Source organism: Passer montanus, unplaced genomic scaffold (genome assembly GCF_014805655.1).
Source record: "Passer montanus isolate IOZ18808 unplaced genomic scaffold, ASM1480565v1 scaffold34, whole genome shotgun sequence".
In the NCBI taxonomy this organism is placed as follows: domain Eukaryota; kingdom Metazoa; phylum Chordata; class Aves; order Passeriformes; family Passeridae; genus Passer; species Passer montanus.
Window position 1 is genome coordinate 2,417,958 of NW_024368152.1, and position 19,784 is coordinate 2,437,741.

Below are 19,784 nucleotides of genomic sequence, written 5' to 3' on the forward strand. Positions count from 1 at the left end.
TTGGTACAACATGAACCAGAAGAGAATGAGAGGAAATCATCAGAATCGTTAAACAGTCTGGTGGTTTGATCACTCCTTGCAAAGATAGAGAGGATGTAGGCTCAACCAAGCCTGTATTCCAAATCACTCAAAATGTTCCTGTAATAAAAAAGTAGGCTACAAGAAATCTAAACTCTAAACTTTCAAAAAGGTGACAGATTTACACATATAGATAAGCTATAGCTAATCCTAAAAGTCTTGTTCCTATAAAATATTTTGAGCTTGCCCTGGCAAGCAGGCAACAAGCTGGTCAGCATCAACAAAATTCAGGCTAATGCTATGGCAAAAACTCAAAGGGCATTTAAAGCATCATGTAAGCAATTCAGTAAATGGGTCTATGAATCTAAGCAGAACTCAAATATTGGATATATGTTCCTAAATCTATTTGTGGAATTGAAACATTAATTAATTTCCTCAAGAAGCTATCTCACTTTTTTTTTTTTCTTTTTGCTTTTGGTGCATATACATGTACACATACAAAAAGTCTAATTCGGTAGAATAAGTGTAGACTACAGGCTATCAGGACTCATTAAAGCATCAGAACATGAGCTTGATTTAAGCACACATGTAAATCCATTAAAACCAGTAGATCTAAGGAAAATAAGTGAACTTCATGCTGAAGATATTAATAAGACTATGTAATTTCTGGAGAAGCAATCCAGTAGAATTGGGAAAAGTGAATATATATATATACTCACACACACACACAGAATTTCTGTTTTTTCAACCAAAAGCATCTTAATTTTCAAATCCTTACCTGAAGAAGTAAGGATTTGATGTGTTTCTGTACACATCCTTTATAGTCCTACTTAGTTTTTATTCAAAACTAAACAAATGAGAAAATCAACTTTTTATCCTTTTCAAATGAAAAGTAAAACTAACATATTTGTTGGAAGTAGAAACAAATAGGCACCAAAAACCAGAAGCATATTTTCCCTTGGATGTCATTGTTTGTGCTTGTTCTGAGAAAATCCTGCTTTATTCCTGAAAAGACTCTGGAATTTGTGTAGAGCCTTAGGATTCCCTTTCCATCCCTAATCCAGGGTAATACATTTCAGCCCTACAACATCAAGCTGGTATTTACTAAAATGAGGCAGGAGATCTGGGCTCAGTGGCTCCCTGTGTTTCACACTATGCTGCTCCTCAGAGAACAAGATGCCTAACACTGCTTAAGAGCATTTGCTATTATTCTGCAAGGAAGAAAAGATGGGGATATTTTTGACCCCACAAAAGACGTTTCCTAGGTAGCCAGGTGACTGTCTGCCCTTCATCAGCATTCCTGCTTAACCCTGCAGCCTAATCTCACCCAGATCTTACTGACTGCAGCAGAGAAGACTATCACCATGCCAGTGGCCCTCTGATTACATTATTAGTTGATAAGGCATTGTAATTAGCCCTCAAACTCTCCTCAGTAAATCTCCAATTTCACCCCTCAGAGACTCTGAGTAGATGCTACTACACTATAGGGCCTCAGAAAGCTACTAATGAAGTGTGTAATGAGGCTTTTTAGAGTCAGAAGATTGAGGGAAAAAAACCCCAAAGATAAATAAAAAGCATATAAAAGACGAGGGTTCCTTTTCTAGTGATTTTCCTCATCTCTTCTATTACAAATATTTCTCAGGAGTGGCTTCAAAACCATTCCTAATTTAAAACGTAGAAGAGCTAATGGCAAATTGAAGTTTACCTTAAAAATTAAAAAAGGCTTGGATCACTGGTGCACAGCAGTGGATAATATTGAAAGAGGACACTAATTTCTCTAGCAAGGAAGGTGTGCTTTAACTCTCAATCTGTGACATTTTTGCACACCACCCCCCACATATGCACACTTACCCACTGCTTTTTGTGTGCGCACTTGCCAAAGGGTGTGTCTTAGGAGAAAGACCCACAAATTTGTTTGGCACTAAAAAATAGTGGAGTCTGCAGTGTCATGGGCAAAGATGGATGAAAACCCACAGGGCTGGTCTTATGCATTGCTTCCAAATTTCTCTTTTGCTTTCTAATGTTGTCAGCATGTTATGGTTACCACAAATGGTTGTAAATGGAAAGATTTTTTTTTTTTTAACGGAGATTTCCCATGTGTCTTAGAAGAGTCTGTGCTATTCCATGATTCCTGCTGAGCCAATGGATCTGGCAGCTAAGTGCTGTCAGATCTGGTTGAGGTTTAATCCCCTTGCTGTGTGCTTTGGCAACATATTTGTTGCCATAATAAACTCTGCAGAACAGAAGGTACATGCCTTGGATGACAGTCCAGATAAGCATTAAGTTAGTGTGGCCATGGATAGATGCAATCTCTCACTCTGAAAAGAGGGAGAGCAGTGAAAGATCATTCTTTTGCTCTGGTTTACTATAAGCCCAGAAAACACGTCAACCATTTCAGGTTTTAGACGTATTAACTTAAAATACTGAATGAAGTGTTTTGTGTTGGGCGCTGACTCACCAGGCTGTGAGTAAGAGTGGCTGAAATATGGACACACATCGTGCTCTTCAGGTGTGCTATGGGTGTAAACAACCCGCAAAACAAAGATGTTAAACATCTGAGGGAGGCACAGATGCTCTCTCTCTGTGAGTGTGATTCATAATTTAAGATACTCATTCCATACAGTGGCCAAAATCTGGCAGAGTATTAAGAGAAAAACTCAATCTTGGGTTGTCAAGACAACTCGAAGTATCACTGGTATTACACTGTTGTAGTTTGCCAAATAATTTGAACTATGGCAGATTCCCCTCCTCATTGAAACACTACCTTTTTGTACTAACTCTGTGCTCACATGTCTTTCTGTTTGCCCACCCATCAGCTTAAGATGTCTGGACTACCAGAAACAGGAAAGTCTGCCATTAGAGGTTTACAAAACAAAAGTAGACATTGCTGTCACTGAATTTATTTTACAGTGGCTTAACCTATTTCATCTTCATAATTTCCTGTGAGTCACTTCAGAGCATAATGGAAAACTTCAGCACAGCATGACTCTTCATTTGTGTGAGTGATACCAGTATGATCTTCAAACAGAGTGTATTTATTTGGGCTAAATGCTATTGTTATCACTTTTGACTAAATGGTGAGATGGTTTTCAGAGTCTTTCATAACACTTCAAAAAGGAGATATTGAAAATGGAATTTGCTATTTCTACAGCATTATTCTGTTAATTTACATAATCAGTATATTAACTACTTTTTTCCTGAAAATGAAAAGCATCAAATAACCATATTACATTCAGTTTTTCAGAATTACTCTCCTATTTCAGAATACAAAATTCTTGTTTTATTTTCAACTTTGCTTTCAGGATCCCAGTGTCTCTGATGCTTATTTAGGACAGGGACAGACACACCCGTTTTTTCAACTATCCATTCCATAAACGGTTCAGTTGATTAATGATATTTAATGTCAACGAAAATGCCCAGCAGTATATGACATACCTTCTACAAACTACTGCCTTCCAACACAGTTTTACTTCATCTTCAGTAGCCTCACAGCACAGCAAAAAACAATGGACTGAATAGAAGGACTTGCATTTCACTTCTAGCATATCAAAACTGACATCTGAACAATTTTGTATAATCACAGTGAAAAATAATTTTAAAAAAACCAAAACACATTTATTTTTTTCCCCAGGGCTACTGGGAGTCAACATAATTTCCACATTAAATAGGACTTCTGTCACCATTCCAAGAAAACAAAAAGTTAAAAGGAAGTAGATTCACGTATGTGTCCTGTCTCCACCACACAGTCTGATTGCATTATAATTTGCTCAAATGAAATTTCCTAATAATACTAATAAATTACACTGGCTTCAACTTGATGTTATTTGACTAAGTAGTGCAACATACTATTTAGTTTTTTGAAACATAAAGAAAGAACTGCAATTCATTTCTCTTCAGTGAGTAATCTAGATATTTAGGTGCATTTATTTTTTGAAAAGTCCAGAAAAAATGGAACCCCTTTATGCTGTAGCTATGCTCAGAAATAAGCCAGGTCCATTACCTGACTCTTTGGCCAAGTTTTCCTGTCCTGCAGTGAGTGGCTGCATCCAACAGAGCTGGTCTCTGAACCAAGTCCTGGCACTATGCAGAGGTGAGACAGGTGGCCCAGGCTGGGGGTGGGCTGGGCATGCTGCTGGCTGTGCCATCTCTCTGCCAGAGGTGGTGATCAGATGGCTGTGGTTGGGTGTATGACCTGCTTCTGTCAGCTTTATAAACCAGCAGTGGCAGACTATGCACTTCCTTTTTTTTTCCCCAACTTCGAGTAAAATATACTCCTTTCCAAAAGCAATTTAAAAATATTATTTCAGAATTTTAATGCTTCTATTATTTAATTTACATTTATCTATTTGTATTTATTTATTCAGACACAAAAATGCATTTTTATTGTTTATAAACTTCTAATGTTCAATTTCCTGGACCTTTGAGCAACACAAACCAGTAAAATAGGGCTTACTTTTGTTGAAGCATAAACAGAATTTAAATGGGAAAAAAAGTCTGTGCAAAGATGCCTAATAATAGTCAGAGGAGAAATGTACACATGTCAAACATCTGTTGAAGGTTAAGCGAAGGCTGCTCTAATTTTTGTTTTATTGTATTCAGGATAGCGAAGGAAAAGTAGGCTTTTTCTTATGAAATCCATCTACTTTTGTTTTGCAGCCAATAAATGTTTTTATACTGCCAAAACTATCAATATTCAGCTTTTATCACAAATCTACTGGTGGTCTGGCAGACCCCAGTTCTGAGCTACCCTGTCACCCCAGCAGAGGAGTAAGAGAATGAAACCCTCATTTTATTTCTGTGCACTAGCTCCCTCCATCTGGGTAAACAAGCTAAATAACCAGCTAATGCAGCTGACATCTTGAATTATGTAATTTCTCATAACACGTGCCAGAAATGCTGCTCAGCCCTGCTATACATGCAGGAATGCTGTTCAAAGCCCTGGCTTCTGGTTCAGCAGCATGATCAGTGGTACAAATGGTGCTCAGCATGCAGTGGGATTACTGAGCCATGCTGGGGGAGGAAGGAAGGCTCCATAACTATTATCCACTGTTATATCCTTCATGGACATCTGCCAGACAGAAAAGGCAACCACAGGGACAGGGAAACAGATATCCTGGAGGAGATGGCTTGTGGTGAAAATCCAAGTTTAGGATCAGTACTTTGTATTTCTGTGCAACAAGAACTTTTCTATCTGCCTTTAGGATTGCTGAAATCTCTAGATTTTTGCAAGAAAGACTTACAAAAACCAGAATACTTGTCACAATTCTGTTGAAGTCCCAGGAAAAACCCATGAATGTTAGGCTGGCAGATTCAAGGTGTTGCCCTACAGTTTAAGGAAAAACTGAAGACTTAAAAGATATCTGTCATCAGGGGCAGCCTGGCTGCTCAGGTATTCTTATTGCAGTGCTAGTGACAAATTTTCAACAGAACCCCTAATAATATTTTACAGTATTACAAAAAGCTTCCTCCTTTTCTGACTGGTTAGTGGTAACTATGTAATGAAACCCTCTGGTGCCGTGAACAAGCACGGCTGTCAACCCCAGTACATGCATCAGCAGTGCACCCGTGCTTTAATCAATTAAATTCTGAGTGGTGTATTTGCAATACATGGAAAAATGACAGAAGACACAACATTGGGTATTGGCCCACTAACAACCACCTGCCTTCATGATTTAACAAATCAGGAATACTTTCTTTCTTGAAATATATTCCTTATTTGAATATGTATGTTTGGTTATGTTTAATTGCTGTCTGAATCTGTTTATAAGCTGTCGTGGTCTAGGGCAGGAACCAAGACCTGTCACTCACTGGAAAATTTGTGCTACTACTCAGATTGCTTTGTGGGAGGCACAACCATAGCTGGAAACAAAGAACAGCATAGAATATATTTTATTTGGTCTAAGTACTTGGAAAGTTAGAAAAGTGCCTAAAAAAATATTTCAGTTTGTGGCATGAATAAGATAAGACATATCCTCCAAAACTGGAATGGCTGCAACCAAACTGTCTCTGGAAATGATCCCTGGCCTACAACAGTGCCCAGAACTCAGCCAGGCAGTGGCTGGGCCAGTACAATATGAAGCAAAGAAGTGGCTTTCTTGCAGATTGCAAGGTAAATAATTCAATTTAATTAAGCCAAAAGGATTTTTGCCTATGTTTTTTGTTTTATTTTGTTTTATGAAAAGGTGAGTCACTATGGTAAACCATATGTTATTACCTACAGAACAAAAAATAACACTTGGTCCAAGATTTCACTCCTAATTTCTTTAGTTTATATCCCAGGAAAAAGATAAATTTGCTAAGCCATGAGAAACATCCAGTTAAATTAATACAATCTGCAGATTTTAAATCAGGCTACTACTTTGAAATTCTCCTGACAAGAATATTTACAGTTTACTTATACAATTATATATGGAAAAGATAAAAGGGAGAGGAAAATAAAGATCTATTGGAAAACATGTATAGCTACATACTTCCCTGTAGTTTTAAGATTTGCTTTAGTTATTTAATAGGCCATATTGTAGGTAGTATGAATGAAAAATAACCCAATCAAACAAAATCCTCCACAATGTGTTTAAATTAGTATGATACAGTACAGCTGATACATAAAGCATTACATTGATAAAAAAGGTGTAAAATGCTCAATATATGGTACAATTATATATTTAATATTATATCTAGTATAGAAGAGAGTATATCTTCTATTTCAGAGAAAGCAATGAAATAATAAAAATTGTAATATAAACCAATCCTTCTAGAGAAAAAAAACCCAGAACTTTGAACTTTTCGAATAAAACATGTATACATTTCCTTCAGTAAACATAACAAACTAATTCAGAAGTAGAAGGTTTATTTCATAGATGGAAGATGTCAGGTTTTCATCCAGTTACCACAAGAAACTGTAACTCAGTCAAAATGAAGACAAAAATTTACCTTTTAAACTACAGATTTTTTTTCCCTATGGAAGCTGACCATTGCCCATAAGACACAAAGAAAAGTTATCCAAGTCATGACAACTTTCAGAAAGGTGTAGTGAAGCTTACTTTTGATGATCTCCCAGTGGTCTTTGCCCAATGGATTTTAATAATGACTCTGGTCGAACGGATAATTTTGGTGATGTCTTGGGGCTAGTATCAGAATCTCCACTTTCTTCATCTCCCATGGCCTTAATATAGCTCCCACTTCTCATTCTTCTGCACGGGATCTCTTCATCTTTCCCACCAGCTGGGTATCCTCCCCATTCATCCTGAGGTACCTAATAGACACCATAAAACACACACACAGGATGTGGTTTATTCTTTTCATATCTTTAAATACTTCCTTCCGTTATTCATTTTACAAAGACAAGAAATGAATTTTTTATTCTTCAGAAATAGATGTCTTATAAAGAGATTTCTGAGAACCCTAAATGATTTTGCCATTTAACTTCAACTTCAGAGTTGGAAATTTTCAGTTCATAAATGTTAGAACCCAAGGAACAATAAAGTCATGGATTGTGAGCAAAGCTGCAATATCTATTTGTAGACATGCTCTAAACTGCAGGAAGCATCTTAAAGTTTGCACATAGATTTTAATCTGATAACACTAAGTTATTCAGGAATCTTAGACCTGAAACTTATTGAAAGCTGAGCACTTTGGGATTTATTACCAGTAGTCCTTATAAGGAGGTGAATGGAGTATTTCAGATAAACTAAGCCATGATCTTGGCATAAATGGATAGGATTAGGATTTATGGCAAACTTCTGTGGGGAAAAAAAAAAATGAAGTGGTAATTTGTCTTTTTTCTATCTAGGAGATTCAAAATGGTTGATAGAGACTGTAATATATCAGAAATTCAAACAGTTAAATAATACAAGTGGTTGCAGGATTGCAGTTGCCTTTATGCAGTTCAAGTGGATTTCCAAATAGTAAGATTGGTAGTTGGATAGTCCACAGCTGGTGGATGGAAATATCTGCACCACAAATTACCAAAGAAATGAGCATGAGTAGATTCTTCAATCCAAAGTGAAATCAGCCTTGTTTCAATGCTTATGATTAAACACTGCCTGTCTCTGCCATTAGTGCTTTTTTTTTTTTTTAATTTAATCTTCCAAGTCCTCTGGCTCTAATCCAGAAACACACTTATGCATTTAATTTGTTTTAAGGATATAGGCAACTCTCTGTAATGCATTATAAGGACTCCCATTTAAAAAGTAGGATGTGACAGAGTTCATCAGTGGACCAAGGCAGATGCCCTTGGCAGCATCAAATCCTTTATCAACATTATGATTCCATCTATATTAAGCAGTTTAATGTCTTTATTTACTAATATACTATAAGTGTGAAATCTCAATTAGACATATATTTTGTAGTTTCTGCAAAGCAGGTATCAAATAAAGATTTTCAAGTCAAAGATATTTGAAAGCTCCTGCAGACAGAGTTCACTGTGGAGCTGAAGCAAGTGCTCCCATTGGTTTCAGCAGTCTTGGAGACTGGGTTTAAAAAATTAACATGATCTCCTTGCCATCTATAGCCCTTTCAAGACAGATGAATTAGCCCCACACACCAGGTGAACAGAGGTGTGGCTTTGAGTCCTAAAAAGGGATTAAGGGAGAAATGAAGTTTTAAAAAGGGGTGAACAAGTAAAAATAAATATATTAAATTTAAAAGCAGAAGCTTAAAACAGAAAAAAAGAAATAAAAGACTGAAGATGAAGTCAGATAAGAAGAAATTAAATAGATTGCACATATCAAAAAAATGGTAGAGATAACTATCAGAGAAAAAAATATGTCATGTTCTTATACAGAGTAATAGGACAGAGCATGAATCTAAGTGTAATATGGTTACATCACGCAAAGAAACAAACTTTTCACATTATTCAGCTTTGGATAGTGATTGGAAAGGAAGCATCAAAAATCTTCCCAAACTTGAAGCCTGTAAGTATTATACAAAATTCTCATTTCTTTTCTCAGACCTAATAGGTATAAAATTAATGTTTCAGGAATGCTCTTTATGATTCTATGAGATCTAAAAGATCATTTACATGTAGTCATAGTAGTCATAGCTAGTTGCTTAAAATACTAAATATATATACATTAAATTCAGCATTTAATTTTTTAATCCACAGCGGACAACTTTAACAGCTGCAAAAATCTGAATTAGGGAGCTATTTTACTACTTGATATCATACAAACATACTCTTATTTTTAAATATTTTTTATCAAATGTATGTCAGCATGGCTCAAGCCGAAGTCCAAATGCCAAAAAAGCAGTGACTGCCATCTACATAGGCCCACTACAGGGTGTACTGTTAAACTTTCAGTACTAAAGCTGAATTATCATGTCTTAATATTATTTTCTAAAAAAAAATCCCCTAATAACTTTTTCATAGAATGATTATTTAGGCTTGAAACTTCTTTCCTTCATTTTACTTCAGAGATAATTAAATAGAAAGTTTAAAAAGACATTGATCAATAAGCTTTTACTGACTCAAATGCAGAAAATGATTAGTTTCTCAACTTTATTTTGCCTGAAATTCCATATTCAAATAACTAGATAAGGACTGGATTTAAATGGGTACAACACAGGCTTATTTGTTGTTTGAAGTTGCAATCTTATTTTAAAAGATAGGAAATGACTGATTCTGTACATTAAAGTATCTAAAAAATTAAACTTCACTGTGATAAGGACAAACATTGCAGTTATGTGCATCACTGTTTCTGTTGATTGCATTTCTTTTGCTGTCTGTATTCATAAGTTATATGAATTCACATAACAGCTAAAGACCAAAGCTGAAACCCAAAGAAGTTCTGCTCCACTTATGGTGTGATGTGCTCATGGTACACAAGGCAACAAGAATCCCTTTCTAATCAAACCAACTCACTGGCTATCACAGAAGCATTTATATGGTTGTAACAACATTATTTACAATTAAAATATCTAGGTTTTGTTGGATTTTTTTTTTTTTCACTTAAGCCATTCAAAGGAGCACAATATAGTGAATGCAGTGAAAATGCTTCTGGAACCTGGTGAGGAAATTTGACCATGTGTTTTCTCAGAAGGTTTCATCCAGAGCTTTGGAGAACAGCTGGAGTCTTTTTGCTATCTTCAAAATGAAAAATTAAAAAAAAAAAAAGGAAAAAAATAAATATTGTTTTTCCTCATGGACTGAGAACAGGACCAAAATTTGAGCCCCAGGTCAGCCTAGTTCTTCATTTACTTGAGCTGATAGGTTAAATACTTGGAAACATCTTTCCAAATCCAGGCTCTCTCAAACCCCAACACAGCTTTAAAGAAAAGCAAAAGCATTATGTAAGTGCAGGAAAGATTTTTATTTTGAGATATTAACAAAAACATTTAACATCATATATGAAGGTGATTAAATATACATCTTCCAAAATATGGAAAGGTCTTTGCAACTTCCAGAAATTCTACCTTACAATAGCTACCAGCCCCTGAAATTCCCATCTGCAAGGCTTGCAGCTGCTAATTTGGAATAATTACCCTAATTATCTACTTACATACAGTGATGAATGCTGATATTTATAATGTCTAAAAAGGCCTTCCTTCTGTTCTAGATGTTAACATGAATCCTTGTATATGTAGCTTCTATCCACAGAGGAGTTATACTGCATATTACCATATGCATTTCCTTTTGCAAGAACAACTGGCTGACAAGGTCTGGCTGCTGATCTGGTTACAGCTATTACAGAGAATGATGAGACTCCTTCATAAGTATCACTATTCATAAGTATTCACTGTTGCTGTAAGGAGCACCAGATTCAGAAAATCTGACATCTTTCAATTGTCCATCTACTGATTCATTTTGACATCTTACATTAATCAACTTGGGTCAATGTTAATAAAGCACTTGATACCTGACACTTACTACATGTTATGAAGCTGAACTGACAGTGAATTCCAGAACCTTAAGGAGGATCCTAAATTCCCCATAAAGGCATTTAGGAGAGTTAGTTCCTAAAGAAGGTCCATCTAGTTAGCAATCAGAATGTAAAGTGTGAAGAAAAATCTCAAATAGTTCTCCTTTCTTGGACTTACTGTATCTGATTACAGGCAGCAGAAAAGCTTTCTGTTATTTCTGTCAGATCCTAAAATCATTTTCTGAAGAAGAAAGGTGGGGTTGTTTTTGTTTTTTTTGGTGGTTTTTTTTTGTGGTTTCCCCCCCCTCAAAATACAGTAGCCTTGTTTTTTTCTTCTATGATGAAACAGCTGTGGAAGTGGAAGACTTTCTTGGTCACCTTCTAATCAATGAAGTTTGGAGAGCTCTCCTCTTTTTGTCACTCCCAGCCTTTTTATGAAGCCCTCAGAGATTGCCTGGGGAGGGCTGGTTAGGAGAGAGGGACTCGATCCACATAAAAGGGTGCGATGCAGCTTTGTGATCAGGGATTTACCTGAGAAGAGGGAGCTGAGTTACAGCCCCTAGGCCAAGCACTCACATGAATTTTATGTAAAAGAGTGTTTGGAGAAAACTTGTAGAGCCTCTTAACAAAGAAAGAAGTATCTTTGCTCGAAAATTATGTACATCCTGATGCTTAGAATGCAATTAATGGAGCTGAGAAGATGGTGTTTCGTGTTTGGTGATCCATAGGCTACAGAAGAAACCAAACTGTCATCTTCACAGTGGGTATTCTAGAAATTTTGTTACTATAAAAACAAATTTCCTTGCTTTGGATAAAATGTTGCTATCCTTGTGATGTTAGAAGTTCATGTCTTAAAATACCCCTTACTACTAATTTTTTTGGCTAAATACCTAGAGTTATGACTGGCCATTAACATGACCAGTTAATGGCCATAAAAATTATGATTTCTGAATTTTATTTTAAATCTTATTTCTATCTCCCTTTTATAGAAACAATACATATTTGTGTGAGTAGAGTTCTAACTTTTCTTCTTTTATTATTTCATATGTTTTATGCTGTGTTGTAATTTAATTAAAATGGACCAGGCTACCCAGGTAAGAAGCTGAATCACCACCCCTGGATGTATTTAAAAGATGTGTAGATGCAGTGCTTAGAGACATGATTTAGTGGTGCATGTGGCAGTGCTGAGTTAACATTTGGACTCAATGGCCTTAAAGATAATTTCCAATCTAAATGATTCTATGTTTCTATTCTTCCTGTTGAGTGTACTGATTGTGTTCAGACCAGATCTGACAGAAGAAGGATTTTGGACCCTTAACTGGACTTCAGCTGTACGTCTGTCCCCTGATTCTCAGGAAGAATAAAACCAGCATGTTGTCAGGGAAAACAGAGATGGATTTAATAAAACTATAGAACAAACTAGAAATCATGGAATTGCTGAGGTTGGAAGGGACTCTGAAGGTCTCTAGTCCAACCTTCTGCTCGAAGTATGATCAGGTACAACAGCTTGCCTAGAACTGCTACAAAGATGGTGAAGAACCTTCAGGGGAAGCCGTGTGAGGAGGGGCTGAGGGCACTTGGTCTGTCCAGCCTGGAAGAGACTGAGGGGAGAGCTCCCTGCAGTCACACTTGCCTGTGAGGGGAAGAGGAGGGACAGACCCCAATCTTTTCTCTGTGGTGACAGTGACAGGACCCAAGGGAATGGCCTGAAGTTGTGTCAGGGGAGGTTTAGGTTGGATATCAGGAAAAGGTTCTTCACCCAGAGGGTAGCTGGGCACTGGAACAGGCTCCCCAGGGAACTGGTCACAGCACCAAGCCTGACAGAGCTCAAGGAGCATTTGGACAGTGCCCTTTGACACATGGTGTTACTCTTGGGGATGGTACTGTGCAGGGCTAGGAGATGGATGAAGTGATGTTTGTGGGTCCCTTCTAACTCAGGATATTCAGGTATAATTTGACTTTGTCCAACTGGGTTTAGAATATTTCCAAAGATGAAGACTCCACAACCTCTTTAGACAACCTGTTCCAATGTTTGACTACACTTGGGAGGAAAAAGCTTTTCCTTATACCTTATGAGAAATAGGCAATCTAGGCCCCCTAAAACTAATTCTAGGAGTGTGAACATCTAATCTTGTATCTAAGCAATACTGATGACAAAACTGGAAGAAACAATGAAATGTTCATTCTTCTGGACTTTGACCACTGTTAATTTGATTTTATTTAGTTTATTTCCGTTTAGGGTTTAGCTAAAACAGTCAAAATGGCAACAGCTATTGACATTTCAAAACAGACCCACTCCTGTTGTTCCATCCACTTCTATGGCATTTGCTCACAGCTCCCAGAATTTTAAAGATGTTCCACAGCCAAACTGCTGATCTGCTTAAAACTGCTGATTACTTTGCTATCTAAAATGAAACTCTTCTAAATAAAGAGCTTCAGCGGAGGGAAATGACTATCACTTCTTCATAATTCTCATTCCCAAAGGTTAAAGTGAGGATTACCTACCTCATAGGAGTTCTGTGAAATTTAATTAGCATTCAGATATAAAATTAATGGAAATATTGGTTTTTACCTAAATCTTATTTTAGTAATACAATTTTCCCATTTTACTAGAAGGAGAAGCTGTCTGCACATTAAATTCAACTATACATGATGTGAAGAAGGATAAGATACAAAATACTCTGTTGGAGACAAAATTTTTGTAATTTTATGCTTTCTCAGCCTGGTCAAGAAGATGACACAATCTGAAATGCAGGTAAGAGGTTTTCTCCCAGATCATGTCTTCAAGGGCCTCAGAAAACCAGCCTTTGTGTACAGCTGCAAGTAGATGAAAGTAAATGACAATCTTGCAGAGCAGAGAGAGATGATTTTTTGCAATAGTAGAAAGTTTCCTTGATACTACAATGGGAGATGGGAGATGGACCTCCTGTGTTTTTGACAATTTCACTCAAGAAGGAACACCAAGCAATTACAAGAATATTTTTCTGAAGTTAATGGCACTAAGACATTCCCCTGTTTACTGGCTAGACCCTGTTGCTCAGGATTTTTGCAGGAAGGAAGAGTGCAGTACTTGAAAAGAGAAGCTTGTTTCCTCAGTAGCTAATTTTGTGTCTACAACTCACCACAATTCTCAGTGCACATTTTTGACTAGTTTCTTCTGTGTGGCTTTTTTTTTTTTAATGTGCTGATTCATTGTAAAGAACATGAATTATGCAATGAAGCCATTGAAAAGTCTCTACAAAACATGCCAGGGACTCCTCCTCACCACTAACAATGTCATTCTTCGTAATTAGCTTTAATTTTCACATGCCACCCTCCACTCCTTGAACTTCTTGACAGCTCAGAAGCACAGAGAGTTCTTGCAGCATTCCCGAAGGTGTGTTGACTCTGTCCATCAAGGCAGGAGCTAATTTGAGAAAACAAGAGTAATCTTTCCAGCCATTCTCTCCAGGCTTTGCTCTGCACAGCCATAGTATTACAGAAAGAGGAAGGAAATAATGTAGATTCCAAACAATATATGCTATAAATTGGGTTGAAAACAGCTTGACTTCAGGAATTTGGGATTTGGTAATAATCTGGACACCCATGTAGATCACAGAACACAAACATACTATTCCAGCTGGGAGTTGTTCAAATAGGAAAATCACTGTCAGCATAATTTATTGCCTGATTTTATTCTCTCATGGACTTCTGAGCAAACTTCACTAAGCAATCCTTGAAGGAAAGATTTCTGTCCAGTGTACTACAATTGCTTCTGTGTTTTCTAAAGACCTGTGCTCTTTTCAGTTTAATCATGTTTTATAACTAATATCTCACAAACGATTAAAAACAAAATTTAAAAAAAAGCGCAAATAAAAAAAACTCCAAGCCAGCAACAAGAACAAAAAAGAACCAGCACTATGTTTCCCAACTGGTTCTCCAGCAAACGTGAATTATAATTCAAGGATGGCTAAATACTGTAATTGGTGTTGGGAGGACTTTGTGGTTTTGTTTATACTCTTTGGATGAAAGAATTATAATTCAAGGATGGCTAAATACTGTAATTGGTGTTGGGAGGACTTGGTTTTGTTTGTACTATTTGGATGAGACTGGGCCAAATTCCCGCCCCATTACCATCTGTGCTCGTATTGATGGCACAGATCCTTGCAGTTCAGTCACCTGGAAATCCTCTGCTGTGTTGTTGGGTCTCTCTGGGACCCTCAGGACTCTGCTGCTTTGACATGTGGAGCAAGGTGCAGTCAGACAGCAGTCATGGGCGGTTCTCCAGCAAATGTGAATTATAACTCGAGGATGGCTAAATACTGTAATTGGTGTTGGGAGGACTTTGTGGTTTTGTTTATACTCTTTGGATGAAAGTGGGCCAAATTCCCGCCCCATTACCATCTGTGCTCCTATTGATGGCACAGATCCTTGCAGTTCAGTCACCTGGAAATCCTCTGCTGTGTTGTTGGGTCTCTCTGGGACCCTCAGGACTCTGCTGCTTTGACATGTGGAGTCAGACAGCAGTCATGGGTTTGCCCACGCTGTGGGTGGTTTTAGCCTGCTAAACTCAGTGAGATCTTGTGCCAGAGCTTTGCTATAAGGTGAGCTTGGACTGAAGGGAGGGCTTCTACTTACACAAGAACTTGTTTATAGTCTCTCAATCTAAGACACAAAACCCAGCAGAGTTTCAACAAGGAAACGTGTTTCAATTGGCTGTGTGTTTCCTTTGGTATGTGATCAAGGACACTGCTTTGTGGTCAGCTCAAGACACTTTAAAATTATATTACACTCAATTCAGTGCGGCAGATTTTCCTTAAGCAATATTCAGCTTTTCAAGCAATGTTATTAATGACCTAGAGTGCTATCTGAAAAATAACCCCAAAACCAGTAATAAGGATAAGTAAAGGTAAGTGCTCAGCTGAGCTGGTGAGCTGCTGCAACTCACTGTGCTGCACAACCACAAGAACTTGGGAGAGAGAAGGATGCAAATGGTGTGGTGGCTGCCTTGGGGCTGGGCAAACACGGGCCAGTAAAGACCCACCTTCTTGCCTGGAGATCACTGCCTGGCAACCCTTCACCCCCATGCTGTGGAGCAATCTTTCTCTCTGAAAAAGTGTGGCTACCAGGAGCACACCGTGGCCTGTGGTAAACAGCATCTCATTTAATTGAAGCAGGAAATTATGTAACTTTTTTTTTTTCTGTTTGTTACAGGTCTACTACTGAAAAAACAGTACATATCTTTAAAAAAAAAATTTTAAAGGCTATTTAACAGCAGTATTTGCCTCTCATAATTTTTTTTTTCTGATTTTTAACGAATGATTGACATAATGTTTTGAGCAGTTAAGTCCAGGTGACTTATCTGGACTTATCTATTAGATATGATTGACATAATGTTTTGAGCAGTTAAGTCCAGATGACTGCAATTATCTAGCTTCCAGAGCAAAATGAGTATTTTTCTCCTATCTACTATGTAATACCTAACTATCTGCATACTTTTCAAAAAGTGTTTCCCTACCAAAGTACCAGGAAACTTGTCCATATGGACAATGAGCTATTTAAACACATTTACAATTCCACTTTAAAAAACAAACTTTAAGCACAGCATTGTAAGATGGCCAAACCCAGAAAAAACAAAAACAAAGCATTTGTGAATACTTCACCATTTTTACAGCCACATCCTTGCAGGGTGAATGGCAAGGACTGCTCTAGAGGGGAGCTGGGTCTGCCCAGGCAGCAAGTCTGTGGCCTAGGAGAGTGTGTGGTCAGTACAGCCCCAAGAGCAGCCTCCTTTGACAGACGGCCTGAGTGTATATATGAGTAAGTTACTCCTGCATGAAAACTTCTTCAGAACCAGTGACACCTTTGAGTAACAACTGCAAAGGTCAGCCTTCAGATTCAGTGAAGTGAACATTGAGAAACAATTTGGCAACACACTCCTAACATCATAAAGGAGGACAACTCCCCCTGATTAAAGGGCAGTGGGATCATGGCCTCCCTTTTCTACTCATAGCTTTGACATTTCCACAGTAATAGGGACATGTTCTGGCAGCTTTAAGAAAATACTGACTCTGAAATCTTTTTACTGTTGTTTGGAAAACAGTTTCAGTAATTAATTTTATTCAGTGGGCATGGAAGCAGTGCCCTGTATCTCTGATTAATACAGTAATTCAAGATACCAGTGATTTAAGACAGCTGCTAGGTCAGAGCTTTGCTTTACAATATCATTGATTGAGTGTATTTCCCCCTCGGGAGGGGTATTTCAGTATTCTAGAATTTGTGATACACAAACCCATCAGCATTCTGTAAATACAGGGAAGTGTAAACTTTATTGCTCCTTTTTATTTAATGCTCCACAAGATGTTGCAGGCTGACATTAACACTGTGAATGGACTATAGGGCAAAAAAATTGTCCCTTCATTTCCCCTGTTGTTTGGGCACTACCTGTTTGTCTTGCACATCTCCACTGCTGACTGGGAGGGCATAGGGTGGCTGAGACAAGGATGTCTCAGCCTGTACAAAACCAAATGGTACAGCATTTGTCCATGCTGATCTAGGATGCAGACTGCCCTGCTACCCTACTGTCTATACTAGTTTTTCCTGCTGTGGAAACAACCCAGTTAATTCTTCAGTGGTGGCTGGTCATAAATCATTGTGAAGACAGCGTGGGTGATAGTGATTTGGATGTGAGCATCAAAACTCTGCTGGCTCTGGCTGGCTCCACAGTGTGCACTCACTGGTAGAGGACTGGATGCAGTTCCTGTAGTTCATGTGCGGGTTTTATGTCAAGCAAGCACATACAATCTAGTTCCACAAAGATGAAGTGCTGAGAAAAGTGCATTGAGTTCAAATCCCTCCTTGCAAACCAGAGGGAGAGTACAAAGCAGTCATGTGCCTCACAAGGGCAGTGGTTTCATTTGTGGGAATCTGTACTGCCACCAGCAGAGATCCTGAGAAAATGTAACTGAGGGCTTAAGGCCTGTTTGTCCATTAGCTTGCCCTCAAAGGTTTTCTCCATGTAGCCTTAACTTAAACCAGCAAAGAGCCTTGTTGAAACTGCTGCTTTTTTTTTTCTTTTTCTTTTTAAAAGAGACCAACTGTGCTTTTCTTTCATTCTGTAGAGTACACAGCTGACATTATTATCCACATGCTTAGCAGTGCCTGTGCTGTAACCGATGACGCTCGTACTTAAATGCACTGGGAAGACAGGAGTGGGTTGAAGCCATTTTTAGAACAACATGCTATTTCCTTTTTTAGTGCTGACTCATTCACTGTACCTTGTGGTATGTTTACCCCAACTGCTTGCTGCTTTGGAGGCTGTTGAATGAGGAAGGAATATTAATCAGTGAGCACATCGCACTGTGCTCCAGAACTACAGTCATGGTGAGTGTGAAGCCCTTGCCTATTTTTTGGCTCTGTTGTGGGAATTATTTTTCATTAACTAGCATTCAAAGTTATTTCACTTCTGGAAGCTGCAAGTGACTCTTTTGTGCGTATCCTTTCAGCACAGTTATCTAGTTCATCTCTGTTTTTTTTCCTGTTAAAAGTCTTTGCTCCTTGCTAGTACTCATATCAGAGTGGAATTAATCAAAGTCATTGCACTGTACACATGTGAACCCTAATTAGCCAAAACAGCTGATGAAGACAGAGGACATCTCACAGCTCATTTATCTTCTTCTTCTTAACATATTTTATATTAAAATTAAAGTGACTTGGAAAACAGTAGCAGCCACTATGGCTAAAATATACAAAAGCGTGCTTTATTGCACGTGTGTTCTACTTGGGCTGTTTTGTTGCTGAGTGAGGTGTCAAAGTGTTGGATGTCCAGAAATGCACTGAAATGCTCGATTTGTTTGCATTCAAAATAGAAATTAAAGGCCCATACATAGTAACTGTAGCTAATAATTCACAAGATGGTCTGAAATCTTGAATCTCTGAAATATTTTGATTTCACTAACCATATGATAAATGGTTAGTGTACAGTTGCAAATGGTAGACCTCTGCTATTGAGGTGATAATTGGTCAACCATTGACATTACAGCCCTCCCAAATGAGCTTCTCACTCTTCCCCTCTCCCTTGTTCCTGTGTGCTCCCATCACCTCCACTGCAGAAGGAGTGAAGGAAATCTGATCTGAGTTTAAATGATAAAAATAATCACTATTTTACACAACTGTATTTCAACTAATTTAGTTCTCTCAAACCATCTGCTTTAGGACTAGATGACCATCCATGCTTGAAAAAGGCATGCTGACTGAATCACCTCTGACTTCCAGCACCACACTCCCAGTCCCAGGAGATGCCTTAGCTGCAAGGACTCTGTGTGGAGAAGGAAATGCAAAACCCTAAAAGAGGAGCCAGAGATTAAGCTTGGAGATTTACCAGGTTAAAGAAATACTTGCTTTCAACTCTAGGACATGACTGAAGCATATAAAGAGCAGGCAACTTCAAAATCCCTTGTCTTATCTCCTTTTCCCAGGCATTTGTTAATTTGCTAGTAGCTTCCTTCTTTGAAAGAAAATTCCTATACTCACTCTTCAGAGTTTCAGTTTGAAGGAAAAAAAGCTCAATAATTATGACAGAAGACAAAGTAGAAGCTCAAATATAAGACAGTAAACAAAGTCTCAAGCATAGGTCTTTGAGATTCTGTATATCAAAAGTCTCAGTGGAAAACAGAAGTAGAAATATTTCATGCAGATACTGAAAAAAATAATAGGAAGAAAACCAATAGATAGAAAACTGAGGTGGCTACTGAGAAACTTCATATAACTAGGCAGTAGAACAAAAGTAGAAAAAAGGTAGTAGAACAAAAAAAAAAATATATATAAAAATTTGATAATAATATATAAATATCGACATTTATTTTTGTTATTCAGAGGTAATTTACATTTTTGTGTATTCATTGAAGGACTGTAATTTCACAGCTTTATTTT

At 37.7% G+C, this 19,784-nt stretch overlaps 1 protein-coding gene across 11 annotated transcripts in view; it reads right to left on the reverse strand.

The window, feature by feature from the left end:
* DLGAP2 (DLG associated protein 2) overlaps window positions 1-19,784 on the reverse strand; it is a 446,234-nt gene that overhangs the window by 55,777 nt on the left and 370,673 nt on the right. For all 11 annotated transcript variants that reach the window (XM_039715619.1, XM_039715618.1, XM_039715624.1 and 8 more), the window contains one exon: window positions 7,059-7,270. In XM_039715619.1, the coding sequence (XP_039571553.1) occupies window positions 7,059-7,270 (212 nt within the window). The remainder of the gene's footprint in view (window positions 1-7,058; window positions 7,271-19,784) is intronic.